Source organism: Pelodiscus sinensis, chromosome 16 (assembly GCF_049634645.1).
Source record: "Pelodiscus sinensis isolate JC-2024 chromosome 16, ASM4963464v1, whole genome shotgun sequence".
NCBI lineage: Eukaryota > Metazoa > Chordata > Testudines > Trionychidae > Pelodiscus > Pelodiscus sinensis.
This window is the reverse complement of record NC_134726.1, coordinates 5984460-6009664: the sequence shown is the minus strand read 5'-3', so window position 1 is coordinate 6009664 and position 25205 is coordinate 5984460. Positions and strand designations below refer to the sequence as shown.

Genomic DNA, 25205 nt, shown 5'->3' with positions numbered 1-25205 from the left:
TTCTTTCCCCAATTTGTAGTTTGATGCAACTGAATTTTTTGTGTGTGCTTTTATATATCTTTTTTTTAAACCCATTTGTTTTTCTCTTTTTTTTATGTTCTTTGTTGCAATTTGTTTCTTGATTTTTAACCTGTGATGGTTAAACAGTTTAGCAATGCTATGTCCATTGTAAATGGTGTACAGCAACAATACAACAGCAATATTGTGAGACAGCAATACTACAGTGGTACAGCAATAAACAGCTGGTTTTACATAATAGCCGAGTTTAAATGAACTAACCGTGATTTTAGCTGATTGCCAACTTAATTGCTCATATGGGGGCAATTACGGTGAACAGTTTGCTTGTTTACCAGATCAGCAGTCGGGATCACCAGTGTCATCAGTTAAGATTATAAATAGTTTCCTAGTGAAGACATGCCCTGAGTGACTTAGTCATTCTCTTGCTGTTACTTAGACATACCAGAACAAGAGAAAAAACTTCCTAGAAATGTTTTGTTAATTCCCTTTCCAAATTTTTCAAAGTTTGAAGTTTGAAACATATATCAGTTCTCATAAAAACAAGAAAAACAGTGAAAAATTCATTGACATCTAAAAATGTCACCCCTGCGCTAAAGCTACCCTGTTCTTTCCCCAGTGCACTCATTCCTAACTCCTTACTACTCTTCACTCCTTACATCAGGTCTGACATTCAGATGTAAGCTTCCTTAAGGCTTGGATTGCGTCTGTGTGTGTATCAAACACTGGCGCACTCTAGAGCACTGTAAAACAATCTACGTCAATCATTGGAGCCGAGGGACAGAGATATGATGATACACATCATGATTCTGGAGTGGTGACAGGGAGTTCTCTTGAACCACCAGCAAAACAAAAACCGCATAAAATATGAACCAGCTGCTTTACCATCTTTCTGAAGCAGACATTTGTAAATAACACTCCTAATTAATTAACTGGAGATTATCTGCCGCAGCTCAGAGATTATTTTAAATCACTTATCTCCTTTGCTTTGCCCAGGGAGATGCCCAAGAATGTTTTCAAAGTTCCAAGAAATAACAAAAGCTACTGCGAAGGCTGCGGGTTCTGGTCTGAGCCACACCGCTCTGGAGATGGAACCATGGCAGCGATGTGGGGAGCGCCCAGGCCCGATGGATCCTCTGGGCTTGACTCTTGCACAGGATCACTGGGATCATGGGATCACTTGACTCTCTGCACAGTTAAGCTGCAGCCCAGGGAGGACATGCCCTGAGGGACAGCAGGAGGTGTCCCTTCCACCATCATTCCCGAGTGGCTCAGCCAAGACAGAACAGGTGGATCTCCAAAGGAGTCTGCCGGTGGAAGATGCCTACAAAACGCCCTGAGTCACCGCATCGCCTACTGCCTCTGCCCGCTCTTCCTCAGAGACCACTGCCCCCAGTCGTGGAGAGAGACTCAATCACCAGCTGTGGTGTGGAGGTTGAAGGGGGCCTTGCACTACTGGCTCCACTGCTTGGTGAACTTCACCTGCCAGGGAGCCCGCAGATGTGAGTTGTGCCTGCAGAAATTCACACGGGCCAGGGCTGAAGACAGCCCAAGACTGGATGCAGAGGAAGGAAGCACCTTGAAGGATTCAGAGGAAGGAAGGCAGGACCTTGAGGATGGAGCAGCACTTAGGAAGTTCGGGGTTAAATAAATACAGTGAATTCATTCCTCTCTCATGCTAACAATGGGGCTCTGAGCCACGTGGGGACAAATGCACACATGGGAGAGCTGGGCAAAATTATTTCATTTTAGGACATTGTGACCCACTTCAATTTCTCATTAACTTTTATGAAGGGTGTGATCCTCTTGTCCTGGCATGCTGCACCCACCACAGGCAGTGGGCACAGAGAGATAAACCTCTCTTCCAGGGGAAGGCTGTTTCTTTTTCTTTTTCTCTTTCTGTTTCTAATTAGTAAGAAAACTGGACGACCTTAGTTTAGTTTATTATTATTTGTTAAGCATTAACATCATGCAGAGCACTATGTGAGGCACAACAATGGGAAAGTGAGGGGGGGGGGGCATTTCCCGAATATGTTTTTTTCCTCAGATCTGGGTTAGTTTTGGCAGGATTCGTAGAAGACATGAGTTCCAAGAAGCATTTGAATTAACAGTGCATAGAAGACATAAGTTTCCAGGAAGTGTCTGGGCTAGGAAGGACTTCAAGACATAGGGCATAGCATGGAGGAAAGCACAAGAGAGAGAAAAAGTTCACATTCCTTTTCATATTTGCATTTCACAGCCTCCATTAAAGAGCTCGGCCTGCTGCCTGTCTTAACCTAACCACATACTAGTCAATATATAAAGGTACGTCTACACAGCGGGGCTATTTTGGGTTATTGGAAGTATCCTGAAATAACTATCCTGTGTCTTTTGCACGTGCCCGCTACTTTGAGATCAGTCTCGAAATAGCAGACACGCTATTCCAGCATCCCTGTAACCCTCGTTCCTCGAGGGTTAAGGGATGTTTGAAACAGCATGTTAATTCGAAATGTGGCACTGTGTAGATGCACCAAATTTCAAAATACACAATTTGCGTTATTTCGATTGAATTTCGAAATAGTGCAAGTTTAGGGTGCTATGTAGATGCAGCCTAACTGTTTTAAAGGGATACTCTCATGTTATTCGATCCAATGTTATATTTTTTGTAAAGCCTGTTCTTAAAAAAAATCTAAGAGCAATGCAAATATTTCTATGATTTTAAAAATTCCAGTGACTTTTTTTTTTAAGTCCCACAGACAGTGTTTGTAACCCCAACATTGCAGCATTGCGCCCGGGGAATGCAAAAGAAGCCTGAAAGTGAAATTGACTAGAAACTGAGATGAAATTGATCAGTGTGTTCACATTAAAAGATGTGAGCAAAGGCAAAAACTAAACACAGGCAACAAGAAATATGAACTGAATATTGGACATTTCTTTCCATTTTAGTAATCTGAGAACATTTTCTCTTTGAAAGTACAGCAACTTTAACTGGTTAGCCTGTCTACCAAAGAAGTATTGTTAGTTCTAGCCATTTTATTGTTAATTCCTCTCTCAGTCTAATAACGGGGCGCTAGTGAAGCCACATGCATACACATGGGAGAGAGTTGGGCAAAAATTATTTCATTTTAGGATATTCTGATCCGCTTCAATTTTTCATTAACTTCTATGCAGGATGTGATCATGAAGGATGTGTTTTCTTATGAAAAACACCATAAGAGGTGTTTTTCATCAGATCCCCTCTGCTGGAGTCAAATGATTACACGAGAATCTCACCTATTGGACAAAAGCTCTTACCCCTCACAACTGTGTAGAAAAGCTTAAAAGAGTAACCCCCAAAAGTTCCAAATCAATAAAGGTGAATAAGAACTGAGAACCTCATTGTTTTAAGCCCATACCATGAATTCTGGGTGTGGCTCGCGATTGTCCAACACTTAGGGTACATCTAGACTGCACACCTTTTTCGACAGAGGCTTTGCCGATAGATACTGTCGACAAAGCCTCTGTCGAAAAAGAGTGTCTAGACTACAACCAGTACTGTCGACAAAGCAAGCTGCTTTTTCAAAAGAGTCTAGACGCTCTCTTTTGAAAAAGCAGTTTGCACGCAATAGCGCCTTTTTTCAACAGAGTACTATTGAAAAAAGGGATTATTCCTCGTAGAATGAGATTTACCACCATCGACAAAACTGCCGCGTTCTGTCAACTTACTGTCGATAGAATGCGGCGGCAGGGTAGACGCAGGTATAGTTTTGTTGACAAAAGCCCACTTTTGTCAACAAAACCCTGTAGTCTAGACACACCCTTAGAGGTGGCAATACAAGATACAGAACATAAGATAAGCCAGAGGCTAGAATTCACTCTCTCACCATGTTGCACAAAGCCTGAACGAGGGGGCCTGCTGCAGCGAACTACATAGTTAACAAGATGGGATACGGTCCCAGAGTCCCCGTCTGGCTGTCGGAATAGGCAGGTGGCTGGAATAGTATCTCTGCCCCTAGACACCCTCTCAAAGCATTTGTCACCACATGCCCTCTTCTGTGCTGCGATATACACACAGCCCATCACTTCTGTGTATGCAGACTACAAACTGCTAACCTTCCCCTCCCCAACCAAAAACACCTGATCTGCCATTGTATTACCCCTCCTGCCCAGCAGAAAACGATGGCTATACTACATTGACAGCCCCAGTAGCCAAGGGGACACAATTTCTTTTCTACCCAGGCCAAGGGTTGTGATTAACGGGCTTGGAGGAGATAAATCTCTCTCCTCTGAATATCGAGAGCTCTAAGACCTCTTTGTGTGGCATTTATACTAATGATGACACCAACAGTAACCCATGCATCTTTCTACACAATATCATCTAGAAATGCAACAGGGACAAAACATGGGACAAAAATAATGTAAAATTGTATATTTGCTGAAAATTACAACTATAGTGTAACACACACATACACAATGAACACAGAGGTGTATTTGAGGACTGCAGAGTCTAGCTGTTCCTCTGTTTAGGTAAAAAAAGACCTGAAACCACTCATTTCTCCTGTGTGTCCATGAATCAATTGTAATAATGGTTTAATATAGCTAAAGTATCTACAAATCCTCCTTTATCCCCAAAAATCCGATCTGGTTATTAAAAATCAGTGATTACTCACAGTATTAGTTTCAAACACATTCAAACTTTGATAAGGAAAAATATTTACTTTAACTCCATTGCTGGCAAAAACCAGCCTTCTACCCAAGCTCCCTCAAAGCCACCCACTCTCCCATATGTTGGCTCGCACACACACACAAACACACAAGTAAAGATCTGAAGAATTGCAAAGGTCTAGGTCCATCTCTCACAATCGAAAGATCTAGTCCCTGCACACTGATCCTGACTTGGGTAGTAAGAGACTGAAGACGTTTCCATAGTGCTATGCAATTACTTCTAACGCAGCAGAAACTGCAAACGCCAAACACCCCTAGAAAAGAATCTCCTGCTACCCACAGACACATCAAGTTGTGATACAGCTCAAGCCTTATTTCTGGACAGGTCCACACTAGAGCCAAAGGTCGGCTTAAGGTACGCAATGCCAGCTATATGGGTGAAAAAAATATAGCTGGAGTCGACGTACCTGAAGCCGAGCTTTGGCGCTGTCCTCACAGCAGTAGGTTGACAGGAGAAACGTACCTGTCAACTTCCCTTACCCCTTGCGAAAATAAGGAGTTCTGCATCGACGGGGGTGCCCTCAGCATTCGATTTAGTGGGTCTTTACTAGACCCACTAAATCGAACTCTGAAGGATGGACCGCTTCAGCGTCGATCTTCTGGGAAGGGAAGACGTGGCCGGATAAGCCTCACCAATGCAAAAGGATCCTACTGTTGTAAAAAGCTTACGAGTCAGGCTGCTCGCCAGCACTAGTGCCCCATTTGTGGGGGTAGGCACAAAGGAGGCCTGGAATGGAAAGTTCAGGGCTGTATGTGGCCAAGGACAAAACAGGGAGGTGGGAAATCTGACATCAAAGATGGACAAGCAAGAAGTCATCTGAGGTGCGGAGCTCAGTCAGAGGCCTTACATGGAGGAGCATCTGGAGATGTGTTTGGATGACGGGCTGAGCTGGGTAGTGCTATACAGAGAGAGGGGAGGGTAGCCACAAAGATGAAGGGCTGTGGTCCCAAACCTGCCCCACTCTCAAAACTCATGTTATTATGGCAAAGAAATGCACAAAGGGCTTTGCCACAGAAGTCAGCTGAGAAATGGCAAAAGAGTGCTACTGATTTCCGAGGGAGCAGGCCCTCCCAGACACAGGAACAGGACATGGGGGGGGGGGGCAAGGCCAGCTAACAGAGATGTGGATGGGGAGGAGACTGCACACTTATCCTGAACCCCATGGAGGGAAGGCTCACCCCTAAAGCTCTGAACAGCTAACTCCCATCCCCCTCCTCTTTCCCATCCCAGCTCCTAAGATTCCCTTTCTGTGGGACCAGGGACCAGCCACTAGCCTACACCCTTCTCTGACTCCCCTGCTCAGCACCAACTAATCACTGGCACTCAAATGGCCTGGGACTGCCAGCCCACCACCACTCCCCCCAGTATAGAGCTTATGTGGTCCATGCCAGCCTCTCCCCACCTACCTGTGGACAGGGCCATGGGCGGGATGAAGAATTGGACAGCTGTTGGAGGGGCACATTCTGTGTCATGCAATGGCCCTGGGACCAGAGGAGTTAGCTCTTCCTGTCACAGTCCTGCGGCCAGAGTTCTGTACCCCACCAATTACTGGGGGAGCAGGCCCTTGCTTGCCCCCTCTTGTGCACAAGGTCCTCCCCACAGACCTGCCCCCAGCAGGTGAAGAGGCACGGGCCCAGGGCAAGAAGCATGGAGCAGAGTGAGAAAGAGCCAGCGAGAAGTGGTACCCAACGGGGGAGGCAGATCCAGGACTCACTCCAAACCTAGCTCTCTCGCTGGCTCATGGAATTGCAACTCCTCCTCGCCATAGCGCCCTCTAGAGGCTCCCTGAAGCCTGTAGCTCAGTGGCGAGGCTTGAAGATGGTCCATCCTGTAGGCCAGGGCTACATCACATCAGGCACAACGGAAGGGCTGAACAGGGAATACACCTCATTGACTATTAGTTAAATTTTACCTGGTAAGCTCTGGGTCACGGGGACCATCATTTTCTTCTGTTTCTTCAGCCCCTAGCAAAACAGAGTCCTAGCCCTGGCTAAGCTCTAGTGCAACACAATAAATGATCCTAAAAAGGTGGGTTATTCAGGTTTCTTCTCTGAATTTTCCCCATTAGACCACAATAGCCTTCTTAAAGTCATGTCAACCCAGCAACTAAATAAGGACCAGCACTTGGAATACAGTTCCTTGCCCACAAGGACAGTGCTGAGGTGAGCATGTGCACACACATTATGAAGACTTGCAGCGGTTACACATTTACATGCGGGGGAGGCAGCTCCCTGGGAGCCAGTGGGCGTGGGGAGTCAGCTTTTAAGCTGGTTTCCCACACGTACTGGCTCCCGTGGAACCACAGAGACCTTTCCCTGCGCGCTACTGCCTTTTTATTAATGCTGCAAGGAAACATTACATTAAAAGCCAACTGTGCAGCTGAGAGGGGATCTTCTGTAATTTGTGGAGACATCTCTATTAGCCTTTTAGGTTTTAGAAAGAAAGACTAGTTTTAACCCAGCTTACATTTGGGACCAACATTAAATTGACAGGGCCCCTTTAATTGTGATGGCATCAGTGTCCCAGTATAATGCTTATTAAGTCATTCTTAGGGGCTGATAATCCAGCCTATTTTCAATCTCTTTAATCTTTCTTTTCTGGCAAAGGTCCTGGACTTGGTACTGGGGTCCTTGATGGTTTCTCTTTCGCAGAGTAAAGGGTTATGGAAGAAATTCCAGGTCAGGGTGGAGCTTAGAATGACTCAGACCACATTTGTGTGAAGTTCTTCATGGTACATTTCAAAATTCAGTCCCTGGAGTTGCTCTTTTGCACCTAGCTCTGTTCCCTCCAGTGCCGCTGGAAACATTCCTCGGGACCATAATGTCATTCAGCCTCGGTCTAGCTGTCCTGATCCCCGGTGGCTTTCAGTGACGCTCAACAACTAGGTGCCAAACAGACACCGAGGTCTATTGGATCAGGCACCAAACAGAAACAACAGGCTTGGCTTCCAGCCCTTGCCCTGCCGCAACTGCTGTGATCTTGGGCAAAGTCAATTGGCGGCTCCAGCTCCCTTTCAGTAGAACAGAAGTGGAAATGGGTACCCTGCTTTGAGGATGAACTGTACTATGAGAGACCTAACTGTTAGTATTGCTGCTCACAGCTGAGTGCCTGCTGCCTGCTGAGGCATGGCGCCCATCCCAGCCCCCAAACCTCCCTGTCTCCCGCTTTTCAGACACTGTGGAGCAGAGGCCTAAGCTGACAGTGCTCAGTTTTGTTTCTCTTACTGCCTCAGTTGCTCTTGGAGTCTCTTTTCGGCCTGGAGTGTGGGACAGGTGAACCGCACTCAGCTCAGTTCTAAGAATGTGAAGGTGGAGATATTGGATCACAGCCTTTCTGAGAAACGCTGCTTACCCAGCACTTGCCTCTCACAGTCATTCCTAACTACAAGGCTTACCCAGCATTGCCCAGGGCTGGGGCCAACCCAGGATGGCAGGGGCCACACTGCCTACCAGCTTCTCCCAGGGGTCAGCCCGGGACAGTGGGGGTCATGCTACCCACCTGCCAGCTTCTCCCTAGGGCTGTGCAGGCCACCCTTTCCCCCGCTTCTCCCTGGGGCTAGCTCAGAGCAGCAGGGGACACACAGCACGGTAGCCAGGAGGTAGCCCAGGGCTGTGGGCACAGAGCGGCGGCCAACAGCTGCTCCCCAGTGCAGGACGGGGTCATGGGAGCCGTGCTGCTGGCCAGTGGCCGTTCCACGGGGCTGTAGCACTTGCTGACCCCCCAGTGGTCATTCGTGAGTGTAACTGTCCCTGCTCTTACCCCCCTCCCTGTCTGTTTGATGAGAAACAATCACATTCCATGTACAGCCCATTGTCCTGGCACAACCAAACCCTGACCTTGCTTTACGCTATATGAAGAGGAAGCTGCATACCAAATCTGGTGGCCCTAACTCTTATCGTTTAGGAGCTCTTAAACAAATGGACTCACTGATAGACAGACAGATGCACATTTCTAAAATATATTGTACGATAAAAAGTTACAATCTTAGGAGCCACTTAGGAGCCAATTTGGACTTGTGTGGATTTCATGTTAAAGCCATAGAACAAACCTAGGCTATGTCTATACTGCAGCTTTCTTCCACAAAAGCTTATGCAAATGAAGCACAGAGTAGAACATCTCACACCCCAGACTGGAAAAATCACAGAAGTTTTCAAGTCCCAGCCTGGCTGGGTTGATTTAGTTGGGATTGGTCCTACCTTGGGCAGGGGGCTGGCCTTGATGACCTCCTAAGATCTCTTCCAGCTCTATGATTCTATGATCACTGTGCTTCATTTCCATAATTAACTAGCAGCCGTTTTTGCGCAAGAGGCTTTTGCGTGTAGATGGCTCCTTTTTGCGCAAAGCCCCCCTCTTGCACAGGAGCTGTTCTTCCTGAAAAAATGAGGAAGAATGGCTCTTGCACAAGAGGGGGCTTTTGCGCAAAAAGGAGCCATCTACACAGCTCCTTTTTGAGCAAAAGCCTGCTGTGCAAAAACGGCTCCTAATTAATTATGCAAATGAAACACGGTGATATTCTACTCCGCGCTTCATTGCATAAGCTTTTGCGGAAGAAGGCTGCAGTTTTTGTGTGCCTCAGAGGCTCGTGGTGATCCTACCACTGCCTCTTGCTTTTCTCACTGATGGTAGCCCCTTCATGAACCATTTTCATCATACACCAGTCTCTAGTTTGGAGGAAAAACTCCTCCACGGTCCAAAGGTCCTTTTCCCCTGTTGGCAGCCCACCGGCCGGGGGATGGGGGGTTGAGGGTTCAAGCCCAGGGCTCTCTGTGTCAGTCCCTGTAGTGGGGCTCTTTCCCTCATCCTCACTGAATAGCGGCCCCTCCCTGGGCCACTCCCTCGGTACCTGCTCCCTGCGTCTTGGACAAAAACCCCTCCCGCTTACTGTCTGTAGTTTCTGCCTCCACTCAGTGTTTCCTCTTCTCCAGTCCATCCCTCTTCTCCTTCCCCTGCTTTGCTGGAGGGGAAGGCTTTCACTGTGCGCCAGCATGCCTTAACTAGTGGTGGGTGTCCCGTTAGGCTGCACTCCAGGCTGGCTCCTAATGAGTTTCAGGTGCCTGCCTGACCTGAGGGCTGAGCAGCAGTCTCTCCCACCCCACACAGGGAATATAAATACACATACCCAACTACCCGTGTGCCTGCCCTCCACCAAACTCCTGCAGCCCACCGCTTTCCATCTGCCACACCATGTAGTTACTGTGAGATTACACCACAGTCAGAATTTGGCCCATTACTAGGTTAGGCGGTAAGGCTATGCTTCCCAGACTCTTCTCTCTTCCCAAAGCATATTCTGAGCCCGGCAGAATGAGCCAAGAGCTAACTGGAGTACTGTATATTGTCCTCATGCGATGACTTTACTGCTCTCATTGCTGGGCCGAGAGTGTGATTTTTTTTAAAAGATGTTGCTTGCCTCGGATGAGTTTACCTGGCTGTAAGTCACATACCAAATGATCCATCATTCGTCCCACAATAGAACAGGAAGAAAAGCTTAAGGACTACACCAGAAACGGAATCCCCTCATTTCAGTGCCAGCTGTCTCATATTGCAACACCGCACCCAGATAGGCAGGGGTCGGTGGAGGGACAGAGTACTAGAAAGTGATATGGCAAAATAGAGATGAAGTAAATAACTTCGGTGCACATGAAAGGCTCATGCATGGTAGCCACTCTACTGAGCTTCTAGTCCCTGACCAAGCTAGCCCATTCCCACACTGCAAGCTCAGCAGCAGAAGTGAGGTTGTTCACCTGTGAAGTGGATCTTTCCTAGCGGCGGGATAACAGAAATGCTCTGCGCTCAACAAACTTGTCCAGCTACAGAGCAGAAGCAGAGCTATTCCCTCACTGGAGATGACATCTCTACCGCCCACCAACCAACCCAGACAGCTGAACACAGACAGCTACGTAACAGCAGAGCACGCGTTTCTCAGGGGGGCTCAAATGCCATTTATTGTGTGAGCCGCTTCATCGGCGGAGCCGAAATTCTTAGCACCTCTCTCTCATCGGCTAGCAGTGTTGCAAAGTTTCATCGTCACTGATTCAGATGGATTTGTCTTTTTTTTTTTTTAACATGCACTGTACAGAACACAAAGTGTGGGACTGCAGCTCCATTATGCGGATTTGCAGCGGCACTGGGCTGTAAAGTTCTGCTTTATGCTAGCAGCCAACTTTGGCCTCCAGCTCACTGCTTAGGCCGGTACTTTCCAGACTTTTTCTTCTCATGACCCAGCTGAAGAAAATCATTGATGCCAGCGATCCAACATAATTTGACTAAAGTGTAGGCTCCAGAGTGGGGCTGAGGATGAGAAGTTTGGGGTTCAGGAGGGGGCTCCAGCTTTGGGGGTGCCAGGGCTGGAGCAAGAGGGGCTTACCTAAAGGAGCTCCCGGTCAGCGGTGCACCAGGGGACTAAGGAAGCTTCCTGCCTATCCTTGCACCACAGACCATGCTACCCCCAGAAGCAGCCAGCAGCAAGTTCCCAATCAAAGGGAGTGTGGAGCTAGTGCTAAGGCAGGGACAGTGCATGGAGCCCTATATACTCCCCGCTCCACCTAGGAGCCAGGCCTGCTGCCAGCCATTTCTGGGGCACAGCACAGTCTGTGGTGCCAGGACAGGCAGGGAGCTGCCTTAGCTGCTCACCTGCTCCCCCTGCAGCAACAAGACCCAAGTGCCCGACATTTCACCTCCAGTCCTGGGTCGTGACATATCGTTTGAAAACCACTGGCTCAGGCCACATCTTCTGTGGTGTGTCACGTGTGACCCAGCACACAAACCTAGCCAAGAGCTTCATCTTTTCAAAACAAATGGGTTGGACCCTCACCTGGTGTAAACTGGCATAAACTGACTCAAAGGGCTGGCTGAAAATTTGCCATCGGAGCTGTTTTTTAACAGAAAATTGATTTTTTGACTAAATATTTTCATTTAAAATGTCTATTTCTATTTATTTATTTATTTATTTGGTTGTTGAAAAACAACTGACAAGTGACCAAACGCCAAAATATTTTGGTTCGGAAATAGTGCCTCATGTGAATTATTATTCCAGTGACTCATGCTCCTCAGCCAGATTTAATCTGCTGTGATGTACCATGGCCATCAGGCACTGCCTCCTCTCACCAAGAGATGAATAGTGCATCACGGGAGACGTGGTCTGACCCGGAAGCCCAGCTCATTGAGAAGAATGGAAGCATGAGGCACAAGAACTACAACTCCCATGATGCCCGACAGCAGCCTTTCAGGATCATCGTATTTCCCTTTTTGGCTGAAATACTTTGATTTCTGTTTTGTTTTGTTTTGTTTTGTTTTGAAAAACACTCTCAACATTTTCCATGGAAATTTGAACAAAAAATTGTTTACTCAACAGGGTGGGAATATTTTCTAGCTAAGTACACCAGCTGAGAATCTGTCTGTATCAGAGCCATCCCGAAAAGGGGAGGGGAGGCTGGGGCAATCCCCTCACCCCCAGCGCCCCACAGTGGTACCCAGGGCAACCCCCCCTGCTGCAGACCGTGCCCGTTCCCCAAGCCACATCCCCGCTCTGCCCCATTACACCTTCTCCCAAGCTGGGCGCGGCAGCAGCATGGGTCACCCCCCCATCGCCATGGTGACGGGGTCCGGAGCGGCCCAGCAGCCTGCTCCCCTCCTCCCTGCCGTGCCACCTTCCCGGCATGCTGAGCCCCGCTTCACTGCCCTGGGGCTGGGGTGCTCCCCTTCCCACTGCCACTGAGAAGTTGAGCCCAGTGGGCTGCTGGGCCACTCTAGATCCCGCCACAATGTTGGGGGGGGAGGGGGCACCCTTGCTGTTCCCCATGCCAGGCTCCCGTAATCCCCCAGGTCCCTCCCATACATAGAACAGGTGGGGCGGCCATAGTGGCCTCAAAAGCACAGGGCCTGCAGTACCAGCCCCGAACCTTTCTATGTACGGGGTGGCTCTGGTCTAGAAGATATTATGCTCCTATGCAGAATATACCTCCCCACACACTTACACACACCAGTCGTAACTACTGAGGTGACTCTCCTCAGTCGAAGACGGCGTTCCAGGCTGCAGGTGGACTAGTCTTTCCATTTCAGAAAATAATAAGCACAAGACTAGACTAGAATTTGGGTTTCTGTCCTACCTTACCAACGGCAGGTGTCACAAAGCACTTCAGAGTCATGACATGTTCGCTGCTAACAGGCTCTAGAGCTGGATTACCAGAAACTTGCATGAGGCATAACAAAAGCATCTTTCAGTCAAGAGACACTGCTCTGACTTTCCCCAGTGCAGGCAGGCTGGGTCTAGGACAGTGGTTCTCAAAGTTTTTGGCCCAGGGCCCACCTGGCTCAATGCAAACCTTTCCACAGACTACCAGTTGCTAATGGAAACTCGCCATAGTTACATCGGAACCATTTTGCTAGTGCTGCAGCTAGGGAGAATGGTTTAATTTAAATTATTAAACAGGTGAAGCATTTTAACTTTCTCATGTTAGTTTACCAAACTTCATTTTAAATAAATTAAAATATATTAATTTATGTCCACCACAAAAGGTTTCCATGTTTTCTGTATTTATGGGAGGGTGGGGAACCTTTTATGGATTGGGGCCACCGGCCCACAGAAAAATCAGTTGGGGATCACACAAGTGAGAAGCAAAAAAAACCCTCCAAAAACCTCCAATCCTCACTGATGTGGCCCCCAGCTGAGACACCTCACTCCTCTGATGTTCCAATCTCATGGGGCAAGGGGGAAGGACAGGGAGGACTGAGGTGCAGGAGCAGACTGGGAGTATGGTGCCTGGCCAGGAGCACCTACTTTCAAGTAGGAATAAGAAATCCTCCGGAAAAGGGCTTATTTTCCGGAGAATCACGTCTAGACTGGCGCTTTTCTCCGGCTTATCCCCAAGCCGGAAAAAAGCGGCAGCCATGTAAATGCAAATGCCGCGGGGGATATTTAAATCCCTCGCGGATTTGCAATTGCGATGTGTCTCATTAGCATCCCTTTTCCGGAAAGGGATGCCAATGTAGACACAGCCCTAGTGTGGTTACTGAGTACTGCAAGTGGCACCTAGACCACTGCAACAGTTAAGATCAAGAGACCTCTACAGCATGGGCTGGGAGCCAGCTGGCTTTTAGCTCGTGGGTAGAGGCTCCTATAGTCAGCTCCCGAGATGCCAGGTTCGAATCCGCCTTGGTGGTGGTTACACTGGCACTCCAGCCTTGCGGTGGGTGGGTGGGTGGGGCTGGTGTGCCATCACAGGCTCCCTGCGGGGACGGGAGGAGGAAGCAGGGAGTGGCTGAGCTTGAGCCATGGACAGCAGCTCAAGTCTGAGAGCCGCTGGTCTAAGGGAGGGAGACGAGGAGCAGTCTGGCTACGGTGGGGCTCACCCCAGCAGGTAGGGGATGGGGATGGGCCAGTCCAGCGGGGTCCCCCCTCCAGTGAATCAGGAGGGTTGCAGTGTTGCTACCCTTACTTCTGCGCAGCTACTGGCAGCAGCATTGCCTTCACAGCTGGGCAGCTGGAACGTGGCAGCTGCTGGCCAGGAATCTGAAGGCAGTGCTAGCAGCAGCGCAGGATGGCAGAAGGCCTGCATCACAACTGCTGCTCACCAGCTGCCCAGCTCTGAAGGCAGCGCAGATATAAGGGTCATGAGATTGCCACCCTCCTCTAATAACCTTGTGATCCCCCTGCAACTCCCTTTTGGCTCAGCAAATGCTGGTCTCCCCCGTGAAATCTGTAATACAGGCTAAAAGCACTCAAAAGGCCAGATTTCACAGGAGGACATCGGATTTCATGGTCCGTGATATGTTTTGTAAGGCTGTGAATTCAGGGGGGCCCTAGCAGTAGCCTGGTGGCAGCTCCATTGCCGGACAGACGCTCAAGGAGAGTGGGGTTTCAAACTCACTCTATGCTGGCCTCCCTGTCCCCACTGAAGCCAAGGGGAGCTTCTGTCTCAGCACCAGCTGTGTGTTCGGGGCAGCGTTGTATTCCAATTAGTCTTAAAGGCCTAAGGGCAGAAGGTCATTTGCTCCTCACTGCTCTGAAATGTCACCTCCGTGAAACACGATCATTCTTAGGAAGCTCTTGAACCCGTGTCTGATTCACCCAATGCCAAAACCTGGCTGTTTCCAGAGAGTCAGAGATTTTACGTGTAGAAGGGACCGTTAGGATCACCTAGTGTACGTTCTTGCAAAGCCCAGACTGAAGAGTTCTCCCAGTGATCCTTGCAACAAAAGCAACTCATAACTTCTGACTGAAATAGGATGCATCTTCTGGAGAGACAGCCCTTCTTAGTTTACAGTCTCCATGTGAGGAAGAATCCGCCATATCCAGTGGGAAGTTGTTCCAGTGGGCAAGTTATTCGTCTGCATTTGTCTAGTTTCAATTACCTGTCACTGGATGTTATGATACAACACAAACAATAAAGTTACAAAATTATTTTCCTCCAGAGAGCTTTGCTCCCGTGGAGAAATATTTCTGTCCCTGTTAAGCAAGTGGAGAAACTGAGGCATGGAGACACAAAGACCGACATTTAACAAATAGTAATTCAGGTGCCCCACTTGGGACATCAAGTTGTCTCTGACTGGCCCGCCAAAAATGGAGGTAAACAAAACGATTAGTAGACATATTTTAGAAATTTTGGGCCTAAGTGATTTGTCCAAGGTGACCTGGGAAATTTGTGGCAGAACAGGAACTAGAACCGAGGGCTCATTATCCACTTGCGTGTATTAATCACAAGACCAGCACTAACTTAAGGGTATAACTGCCTTACACTCTCCAGAAGTGGTTCAAAAGAAGACACAGTCTTCTGTATTATACCTGCACGAGGAAAAGCCACTCAAGAGGTTGGAAGCTCAACTTGATGGTGCATTTTCTCCAGTACCCCAAGGTGATGGCTGCACATACACAAAACACTCACCCAGCCCATTTGCACAGTCATAGAAATCAATGCAATGCGCTGTCCGATCCATTCCATAGGGTCCCATCAATGTCCTGGAAGAGAAACCAGATACAGTTTGAAGACGCTAAAATGAATAATACACACAGACAAATCTAGAAACCCTCATCTCACCCTACCCCATCCCACCCCATCAAGACAATCTCTTCCCACAAAACCATCCAAAAACAGAGTTTCAAAAAACACAAACTCTCCACTGCATGAGGTGCATGCAAATAATTGGGTTTGTTTAGTTTAGAAAAGAGAAGACTGAGAGGGGACATGATAGCAGTTTCCAAGTACCTAAACGGGTGTTACAAGGAGGAGGGAGAAAAATTATTTTCCTTAACTTCTCATGATAGGACCAGATGCAATGGGCTTAAATTTCAGCAAAGGAGATTTGGGTTGGACACTAGGAAAAAATTCCTAAATGTCAGAATGGGTAAGCACTGGAATAAATTACCCCAGGAAATTGTGGAATCCCCATCAGTGGAGGTATTTAAGAGCAGGCTATATAAGTATCTACTAGATGGTGCTTGGTCCTGCCATGAGTGCAGGGGACTGGACCAGATAACCCCTCAAGGTCCCTTCCACTTCTAAGATTCTAGGATTCTACAATTCTATGCTAGCAGAGAGCAAAAACAAAACCTTACAAAATTACACAGACATAAACTAACATATACATACAGACGTGGATGGACAGACAGATGCACACACACATAATATGATTAGGGTTGCCATATGTCTGGTTTTGAACTGGACAGTCCAGAATTTGAGCTTTCTGTTCGGGAAACAAATTGAGAAAATATAAATGAGAAAATATAAATGTCCGGTATTTTCTAAATAAGATGGAATGTAGATTGTGATGTAATGTCAAGCGTGTCTGGTATTTTCGTTGAAACCATCTGCCAACCCTAAATATGATGGGCCAGTTTGTGTTCTCAATGACACCTGTATCCACGTGGAATAACACCAATCTAGCTAATGGGATGATTCCAGATATACATCAGTGTAGAAATTAGACCCAAATTCGAACCAATGGTCCCATAAGTTTCCTGTCAACAGTTTGTTTAAATCAACTCATTCTGTAAAGAAGGGATTTGGTGAGAGGTGGATGAGATTTCAGCTCCAGGGTTTTAAAACACACACCTAATTAGCACAGACGAGCAGTGACCTAATCAGAGCTGACTAGAGGACAACACTTCTGTTTGGTGGTGACTTTTGATGTTTGTGTTCAAATGTTTTCGCGCTGGGGAAAACAATCGTACACTGTAGTGAGGTGGGTATAACATGGGCTTGGGAGACCCAAGCACAATTCCCAGAGCTAGAGCAGAGCTGTTCATCCCAGATCAGCCCAGATAGGCAAAGCAAGGACCTAGTCTCTCACATCCCAGACCCACTGCAATCAAATCTCCACGCTTCCCCCTTTCCTCCCATCACAGTGAGGAAGTTCACTACCTCAATGTGCAGGAAGTCAAACTAGAGGATTCTGATGGTCTCTTCTGACTATAAAGTCCTGAGACTCTCTCTCATCCCACCTGCTTCCCAACAAGCACACCCAGAAATGAATGCATCTCAGCACAATGTTTTGGCTGAAATTTCATTCCAGCAAAAACATTCTGACCATCTCTAGTCAAAAGTCAGATGGTCTAGACCTCCAGAGTCTGAAACTCCCACCCGCAGACACAAGCTGATATTATGTAGAAACGTAAAACATATCAACAAGGTAATTTCAAAACACGTTGGAAGGGACAAGCGGCCTCGTATATTCCACAGAGCCTCTGACTTCCTCCCAGGCATAGAGGTAGAGATCCAGGCCTTCTGACTTTTCAGCATAGACATAAATAAGGTCACATGGACATGCCATCATCCAGGACCCTGACACGGACAATGCTCTACCAATAAATTGCACTACAAGAGATTGGGGTCCCCAAGCCCTACATAGCTCAAGGCTCTACCATGAAGGTTTTTGAGAGACATTTGGGGCAGGATGGACTTCAGTAGGAGCAGAGCCAGGCTGAAGACTTCTGAAATGTCTGCCTTTAATTATTTATTTACAAATGACTTGGCGCTGCAGAGCGCTTTGGTATTAGATTCAACTTGCCCAAGAAATACAGGGTTTTAATTTGGATTACTCAAGCCCTGCTCCGAATTACTTAAAAATATGGTCCCTTCTCTCCTCCTGGCCTTTGGGCTACTTTCACTACAACATGGGCGTGTATGGACTTTAATCTAACCCAGCCAAAAGTGTCCACATATTCCAGATGACAACCCAATACCCAGGCCTCTCCAGTTCAGCCTTTTTCCAAACATTCTCCTGTTCCCAATGGTCACCGTGGAGGAAAAACGAGAGTTTCACGATTCATCATCAGAACTGACGTAGGCTGGTCTGAGCAAAAAGACAGAAGTGGATACAGTAAAGCCTGTTGACCAGATCTAATCCCAACCAGTTTTATGGGAAGAGTAATGCTGTGTTTTTCCAATTGAATCGATAGGGACAGCCAAGATTTAAATCCAAGTTCCTTCTTGCCGTTCAGAAGCACACCTCAGAACTACATCTCAGAGACCAAAAATAAGTCTTCAATCCAATTTTACATTCCAGTCAAAAACTCTTCATCCCTCCTACTTCAGTTGCACATTAATCAGACTTAATACATTACATTTTCAAAGCACTTGCTAAACATCAACTAGCATGTCAGAATAGCTCCATGGACTTCAATGGAGCTATACCAATTTAATTCAGCATAATATGGTCTTAATTAAGCATATTAAAGTTACTATGCGGAATTTTGCAGCCTCTTGGATAAGTGCCTGTTTGTCAGGAAAATGACTTTTAACCTGAAAGATAACGTCAGGGTAGGGGGTTTCATGAAATAGCTGATTACCCCAAAATGTTCCCTGAATCTGATCTCCCAAATGTTAGCAAAAAGCCAAACACGCAGAGCATTAACATGAGGGGGAACACATTTTTGGATCATACAAAATGCATAACAAAGGAGCAGAGAGGCCTGAATTCAGAGCAAAGAGCCCTGAGCACAAGAGGGTCTCACACTAGAGGTGCAGGACTTCTAAAAAGTTCTCTGTCCTTAATCCCTTCCTACGCACTGGCAGGATTGCAGGAAGGAAACGCATCCACAGGAGAGCGGGCGGTCAAACAGGAGAGCTCATTATTCACAACATCAGTGCATCTGATCTTGTCTGCCTGCATCCCCTGTCTCAGCCCTTTCTGAAGAGACACACAACCCCCCTCCCTTTCTGAATCACTTTTCCGTGGAAACCCAAGGAACACTCCTTTCCTCCAGCCCTGGGAAAATGACTCGTAACCCAAACTGAAAGGTAACATTGCCCAGTTGGTATGAGACTGGCGTTACAAATCTAGAGCACAGACAGCAATTTTGGATTTGCCCCCAAAGAGGCTCCGACGCACCCCAGCCCAACCATGCAATTTCCTTCCTTTCTTCCAACCAGCCCCACGCGTCTCGTCAGTTTCACTGCTCGTGAGGATTACCTGCTAATAATGACGGCACCTTTGTAAAGGACGGAGATCGCTGGCATCTCGATCCTTGGGTTGTGAGAGTCCAGCCCAGCCAAGCCTCTAGCCACTCTGCTTTGGCAGGAATCCGATAAAGCGACGGAACAGGGGGAGAGGTCACATGATCTTCTCGTATGCATGTTAATTCCCACCCAACATTATTAACACAGATCAACTAAAAACATCTCTACCTTTAGATTAAAGCTTATGCAATCCAAACAAAACCAGTGTGGCCTATCGCAAGTGCCTTGCTGAGCAAGCAATAAAGACAACCACACACACACATACACACACCTCCCCCTCCTCAAAGCAGTGCTACTCATCCATAATTAGAGTAGTGCTGTAATTATTTCATGCTTTGTATTGTGTAGCGTTTGGAATATCCCCTAAATAACCAATGCATAAACACTGCCCTTCAGCACTGAAGCCAGGACATGTTGCTAATGTCCCTGAAGGCTTTAAATCTGCTGCAAAGCTTTGAAAGTAATAACATACTGCGCTGTTTACAGTTTTTCCCTCTTTAGTATCTTATGTGGGCTGTTGCTCTGCCCAGTTAATACCAAGTAAATCAACTTTGGCTGTGTTAATATCTGCTGAGCGTGTACAGGGATAATTTGCCCTTGAATAGTCTCTTTCATCCAAGGCTCTAAAAGCAATCTGCAGAGGTAGGGCAGCAGTGTGATCCCCAAGGTGCAGCTGGGGAAAGTGAGTCACAAAGGTTATGGTGACTAAGCCAATGTCATACAATATGTTCATGGCAGAGTTTGAAATAGCTGATGGGATGCCAAATCTTTTGTTTTAACTATTAGACCAGGGGTGGGAAAACTTTTTGGGTCACAGGCTGCTTACACACAGAAAAATAAATTGGGGGTCACACAAAAGTGAGAAGCAAAAAAAAAACAATCCACATTCCCCTTGCCCACCAGAGTCTAGGGGGGCCTGAGTTAGTAGATTTTATGGGTCCCCCCATGCTCTGGAGTGGGGCCAAAAACGAGGAGTTCAGTGTGTGGGAGGGGGGCTGCCAATAAGCGGGTTTGGGGTGTGGGGTCTGGGCAGGAAGGAGGGTGCAGGAATGGGGTTGGGGGTTGATGGGTCTGGGAAGGAGGGTGGGTGCCAGAGTCGGGGGAGAGGGGTACAGGACTGGAGCACCAGTTCCTCCATTTTGGGGAGGAGCCCCAAGCCTTCGAGGCAAGATCCAGGCAAGCCGGGCATTAGACCATGCTCCTTTTCACCCTCAGGGCCGACATAAGAACATAAGAACGGCCATACTGGGTCAGACCAAAGGTCCATCCAGTCCTGTACCCTGTCTGCCGACAGTGGCCAATGCCAGATGCCCCAGAGGGAGTGAATCGAACAGGTAATGATCAAGCGATCTCTCTCTTGCCATCCATCTCCACCCTCTGACAAACAGAGGCTGGGGACACCATTCCTTACTAATGGCTAATAGCCATTAATGGACTTAACCTACATGAATTTATCTAGTTCTCTTTTAAACCCTGTTATAGTCCTAGCTTCCTCAGGCAAGGAGTTCCACAGATTGACTATGCGCTATGCAAAGAAGAACTTCCTTTTATTTGTTTTAAACCTGCTGCCCGTTAGTTTCATTTGGTTGCCCCTAGTTCTTATATTATGGGAACAAGTAAATAACTTTTCCTTATTTACTTTCTCCACTCCACTCATGATTTTATAGACCTCTATCATATCCCCCGTTAGTCTCCTTTCCTGACCCTGCTCATGTTAAAATCATTGGGAGTTTGGCTTTAAATTCAGTGGGAAAATGAATGTCAGTTGGTGCAGGACTACATTGCTACTGGGCAGTGTTGGAAGTGGATAGGAACTCCCGGGCGTGTCTACACTACAGCGTTATTAAATAACAAGGTGCATGTCCACACAGCAAGTCCGTTATTTTGAAATTATTTTGAAATAACAGGCTTATTCCGCTTTCTACGAGGAATAACGCCTATTTCGAAATTGCTATATCAAAATAGGGTAAGTGTGGACACTCAGCTGCCGCTATTTCAAAATAACTACTCCCCAGAATCATTCAAATAATTACTCCCCAGTGCTTCCTGGGGTTCTAAGTCAAGGTAGCGCATCCACATTAAGGGAGCCTGCCTCTGACTAATTTTGAGGCTTCCCTGTAGGGTAGATGTGCTATTTTGAAATAGTTATTTCGGGAATTATTATTCTGAAATAACTTAATTTGAAAAAACCTGGCAGTGTAGACAGCTCAAGAGAGAGAAATGTGTAGTGTTGGGTTCATTTCTCTGGTACCTTCCTTTCCTGCTTCTGGTTCTCCAGTATTCTGCTCTGATGGCCATAAGCAAACTGGGAATTATTTAGCAAATGGCTTATACATCCTCATCTCATCACAAGTATAGTTCAGAGGACATTCTAATCAGCATTTGCTACCTGGGCTGAGTGATTTGTCACCCAAAGGCTCATGATACTGTTACTTCCTGCTGACTAGGCAAGTCTTATATCCACAAAGAGCTTTCAAGAGAGCCAGTAAACACTTCGGGTGTCAATACGACAGCAGGTCAAAAGAAAACAGTCACAAATGTGGATTGTTTTCAAAAGTTGTCACTGCTATTTAAAAAAGAGGCAAGAGGGATTGAACAAAGACCCCAACTACCTTACCCATTACAAAGATAGCTTCCCCAATTATCACCTCTAATACCATTAGCTCACAGACATCTACCTTTCCCCACCTCTAATATCATTAACTCACAGACATTTACCTTTCCCCCCCCCCCCCCCCGCATCCCCCTTCTGTTCTGAAATGTGATTTGTCCTTTTCATATGTGTTCATTTTTTTTAATTGTATCCTTTGGTATATATGGCTGTGACTATTTTCTTCCACTATTTGATCTGAGGAAGTGGGTCTGGCCCACGAAAGCTCATCATCTAATAAACCATCTTGTTAGTCTTTAAAGTGCTACATAGTCCTAATTTTTTTATGAAAGACCTTGTCAAAAAGATGAAAACCCAGAAAATGTTGACCAGGTGTAGTGACTACAGATTTGCTTGAGTGGTCAAAATGAATCTGGGAGTAAGGGATGGCTGTTTGAATAATGTTTCCAGCTATCTAAATGTCTTAGGTACTTATAGGGCCACATTATTAAAGTATGAGTGACTCCCAATCTGTAGTACAGTACATTTATCATCACAACACTTCTGTGAGCTAAAGCAATGCTGTTAGCAGCACTTTATAGGTGGGGAACAGCCACAAAGAGACTATGTGACACATGATGTTTTGGGGCAGAGCAGAGATTTGAACCAAGATCCGCAAAGTACCACACAAGCACCCTACCGACTGGACCTCTACTCATCTGTAATCCTTGCCCAAGCTTCCAAAAATGCTCTCCCTCCCCAGACAGCAAAACACATGGCTGGATGGTGGAGGCTGGTTCAGGCAGGACTGCTACAACAACTCATTTGTAAATGGATATTTTAGACCTTTTATGCTCCTGTTGGTTATGGTAACAATCAGATTCCAAATCCATTAATGCACAAATAATCTTCCAAAATCATCATAACAGAGCATTTCTATCCTGCTGCTAAGACTTACTACACGACTTGTTTTACACGTTGCAGGCAGCCCCCTGAAACATTGCTAATAAAATGTGGCATAAAATTAACCTTCTGTAGTTCACAGGCCAGACTCTCTACTGGTATAGTTGGCAAAGGTCTTTTGAAGTCAGTAGATATGTCCTACTATTGGAGCCAATGGAGTTATGCCAATCTGGCCTAGGAGGCTGTGTCTACACTGGCCCCTTCTTCGGAATAGCCATGCTAATTTAGAACTTTGGAATAGGGAAATCCGCGGGGGATTTAAATAAACATGGCCGCCGCTTTTTTTCCGGCTTGGGGAAAAGCCGGAAAAAAGCGTCCAGACTGGCGCGATCCTCCGGAATAAAGCCCTATTCCGGAGGATCTCTTATTCCTACTTGCAAGTAGGAACAGTCAGAGCAAAGGTCCATCTAGCCCAGCAGCCCATCTTCTAACAGTGGCCAATGCCAGGTACCCCGGAGGGAATGAACAGAACAGAGAATCACCAAGTGATGCATTCCCTGCCGCCCATCCCAGCTTCTGGCAAACAAAGACTGGAAACACCTTCCCTACTTGTCCTGGCTAATAGCCATTGATGGGCCTAGCTTCCATCAACTGGCCTAGTTCTTTTTTAAAGACAGTTGGGTTGCCAGGTGTCCGGTTTTGAACCGGACAGTCCGGTAATTGAGGGTTCTGCCCAGGAAAATAATTAAGAAAATACCGGACATTTAAAATGCCTGGTATTTTCTAATTAGGTACGTTTTATTATTATCAGGAGTATCAGTACGTAGTTGCGAACTGCCTGGCTGGTCGACACACACACTCTGCGTGAGCGTGTCTACCAGCTAGGCAGTACGCAACTACGCGAGGGGGGAGGCGGGGCCGGGGCGGGATGGTATCCCCATGGCTGGACTCACTCATGCTTCACCGGGACTGTGTACAGGACGGGCAGCACCCCGGGATCTGTGTGCGCCCGGGTCAGTCCAGCCCCTGCTTCCCACCATCCAGTTCTGCCCCCCTCCTCCTCCTGATCTCCCCCGACCAGCTCCGATTCCCGCGACTCTCTCCCCCCCCCCCAGCCAGCCCCACTTCCCACCAGCCGGTTCTGCCCCCCTCCTCCTTCCGATCTCCCCAGACCGGCTCCAATTCCCACGACTCTCTCCCCCCCCAGCCAGCCCCGCTTCCCACCAGCCGGTTCTGCCCCCCTCCTCCTTCCGATCTCCCCAGACCGGCTCCAATTCCCACGACTCTCTCCCCCCCCAGCCAGCCCCGCTTCCCACCAGCCGGTTCTGCCCCCCTCCTCCTTCCGATCTCCCCCGACCAGTTCCAATCCCCGCGACCCCCACCCCGGCCAGCCCTGCTTCTTGCTGGCCAGTTCCACCCCTCCATCTCCCGCGGCCTGCCCTGCTGCCCCCAACCCCCTCCCCCCAGCCAGCCCTGCTTCCCGCCAGCCAGTCCCCCCCCAATCTCCTCCGGCCAGCCCTGCTGCCCCCGACCCCCGATCTCCCCTGGCCAGCCCCGCTGCCCCCGACACCCCCTCCCAGCCCTGCTTCCCGCCAGTCGGTTCCCTCCCTCCCCCACCTGCTCCTGGCCAGCCCCGCTCCCCTCCCGGCCAGTCCCCCCGCTCCATCTGAGATCAGGTGTGTCCGGTATTTTTTTTGAAGGCACCTGGTAACCCTAACCCGGACAGTCCGGTATTTTTGCCTCCTATCCTGTATAAAAATTCAGAAAATACTGGACACCTAAAATGTCCGGTATTTTCTGATTTTTTTTCCAGCCAGGAGGTGAAAATACCAGATGCTTACCTGGTTCTGCAGGGGAGCTGTCTAGCCGGGAGCAGGAAGACAAGATGGCAGCCAGCTCCTGGCAGCCTGTTAAGGCCAAAATGCCTCAAAAGCATTTCTTAAAGGGACCATGCTGGGTTTTTTTTTTATTTTTTTTTTTTTGCTCAACAACTTTGGTCTCCCCCTTTTTAGGGTTACCATCTGGCAACCCTAAACCCAGTTAAAGCAGGATTCCTGTTCTATCACTTGTAAAGTTAACAAGCCTTAGCAGTACAGAGGAGGAATGTTTCCCACATCCATTGAAACCCCCTTACACTAGGGTTGCCAGATGGTTTCAACGAAAATACCAGACACGCTTGACATTACGTCACAATCTACATTTCATCTTATTTAGAAAATACTGGACATTTCTATTTTCTCAATTTGTTTCCCGAACAGAACGCTCAAATACTGGACTGTCTGGTTCAAAACCGGACACCTGGCAACCCTACCATACACAACATGGTATTTGGGATGGGAAAGGGGAGATATGGTTGTGGTTGGTTCCCAAATTTCCTACCTACCATGATGAAGGCTCCAAAAGTCCAGGGGTCTTTGAAGCCTGGATCTGGGACCCATCCCATGAATTTTATTTGGGATTGAGGGGCACCTCAGCATACCAGTTTCAGATCTGTTAGTCTTAAAATACTTCCACTATTCATTCACTGAAACACCAGAGGAGTTAATCTCCCAGTATTTCA

At 47.5% G+C, this 25205-nt stretch overlaps 1 protein-coding gene across 1 annotated transcript in view; it reads right to left on the bottom strand.

Annotated features, from left to right (window-relative positions):
* Positions 1–25205, bottom strand: part of LOC102446363 (syntaxin-binding protein 4-like) — a 107521-nt gene that overhangs the window by 58733 nt on the left and 23583 nt on the right. The window contains exon 2 of the mRNA XM_075899243.1: positions 15580–15653. Coding sequence (XP_075755358.1) covers positions 15580–15653 — 74 coding nt within the window. The remainder of the gene's footprint in view (positions 1–15579; positions 15654–25205) is intronic.